Source organism: Propithecus coquereli, unplaced genomic scaffold, assembly GCF_000956105.1.
Source record: "Propithecus coquereli isolate 6110/MARCELLA unplaced genomic scaffold, Pcoq_1.0 Scaffold168, whole genome shotgun sequence".
Taxonomy (NCBI): Eukaryota; Metazoa; Chordata; class Mammalia; order Primates; family Indriidae; genus Propithecus; species Propithecus coquereli.
In genome coordinates, this window is record NW_012141413.1 from 2,522,943 (window position 1) to 2,524,569 (window position 1,627).

Consider the following 1,627-nt stretch of genomic DNA (forward strand, 5'->3'; position numbering starts at 1 on the left):
ACTGCACCCGGCCTACAATAACCTTTAAAAATTCATCTGAGCATCTACTTGTAGTCATTCTTAATGTGATCAGCACACTGACCTTACACTGTGCTGGTGAGTAACCCTTTGGGATCCCCTCTTCATGCAATGGTTTCCAACTAGATTTCCCACTTTGTAAGAAAGGGGCCTTGGGCTTTATTTCCTTTTTCTTCAACTCTGTGTACTTATCAAAGAGGAAGTTCAAGGTTCTAGTTATGAGGCAACTCTAAGGATGGACACATTTTTGGGCACATGCTGACCTCCCAGTGTGTAATTTCACTTTGTTTTGGAGCTTGGTGTATTTTTTACTTTCATGCTAACTCAGTAAATGTTAATTAAAAAAAAAATAGGCATTTTACACCTGACTTACTTGGGAGTGTTGTTCAATCTACTATAATAATGGAAATGGAAATTCCAAATTCCTTTCTTCCTATATTGAGATTACCGCTTACACAATTATTAATAATTGAAAGAAACCTCATTAAATGATTTTTATGTGCTAGGCATTGTTAAAAGCCCTTTGCATGCATTGTGTGAAATCATTTAATCCTAACAACTCTGTGAAAATGAAGTTCAAAAGGTTAATTACTTGCCCAGGGTATTTTAATTCACGTCCATCTTACTAGAGAACTGGGAGCTGCTAGATCTACTTTTACTGACTAAGCCTACGTAACAAAGAAGATCTTACCTGATAGTTTAGGTACTACAAATATAGTTCCGTCATCACCAATGCAGCTGACTACTGCCTCAAATATTTGCATGTTAGGAATAGCTGGTGGTTTATAGCATCCAGTGGTTCTTGGTTCTAGAATTTTCTCCTTAAATTCAGACACCTTGTGTTCACTGATTATATCAGCAGCTTTTTTGTCTCCAGAGTCAAAGTCCATTTTAACACACTTAGTAACCATTGAACCTTCTTGTTCCAGGGGGACTTCGAGAGACTCCTCAGATAATGAATGGCTGTTATCTAATTTATTAATTCTGTAACATCCAAAAAAGAACATATCTAATCATGAGCAAATATAAAATTCTGGGGAAAACAATACTTGAAATTTAAAGAAAATATTTGCTCTAGTCTAGGATATACTCGTTTCATATGTTACATGAAAATTAGCATAAGTTATAATGAAAATTAGTTTAAATTATGAGACTGATAAGAAAAAGCAATATAATTTTACTTAAATATTTTAAATTACTATCTCATATTTACATGTTATTCTCCCTTAAAATTTCATAAGTATATCCAAAATATTATACAATGAATTAGATGTTATTGGAAAATATAACACCTTCAAGTTGATTCTAATTTAATCCACAGAACATATATACCTGGCAAGTTATTAACATTCATAAAATAAAGAAAATGAGTCTCTTAAAAAATAGTAAGGTACTTTTCAGATATTAGGTATCAGTGGTAATATGTTGTATTTACTCAATTTCTACTTCATGTTAATTCCCTTCCAATTCAAAAACAGCAAGTGTACTGTACAAAAAATAAAATCCTAGAAGGAAACATTAACACTGGTTATGTTTTAGCAGAATTATAGCAGGTTTCTGCTTCTTATAATTTCCTTTACTTTCAAAAAGAAGCAAGCATTAATGAAAC

The 1,627-nt window shown here is 32.5% G+C and overlaps 1 protein-coding gene across 1 annotated transcript in view; it reads right to left on the reverse strand.

The window, feature by feature from the left end:
* The window catches only part of RNF17 (ring finger protein 17), a 69,094-nt gene that overhangs the window by 41,229 nt on the left and 26,238 nt on the right, over positions 1–1,627 (reverse strand). Inside the window, exon 5 of the mRNA XM_012641673.1 lies at positions 710–1,002. Within this exon, the coding sequence (XP_012497127.1) occupies positions 710–1,002 (293 nt within the window). The remainder of the gene's footprint in view (positions 1–709; positions 1,003–1,627) is intronic.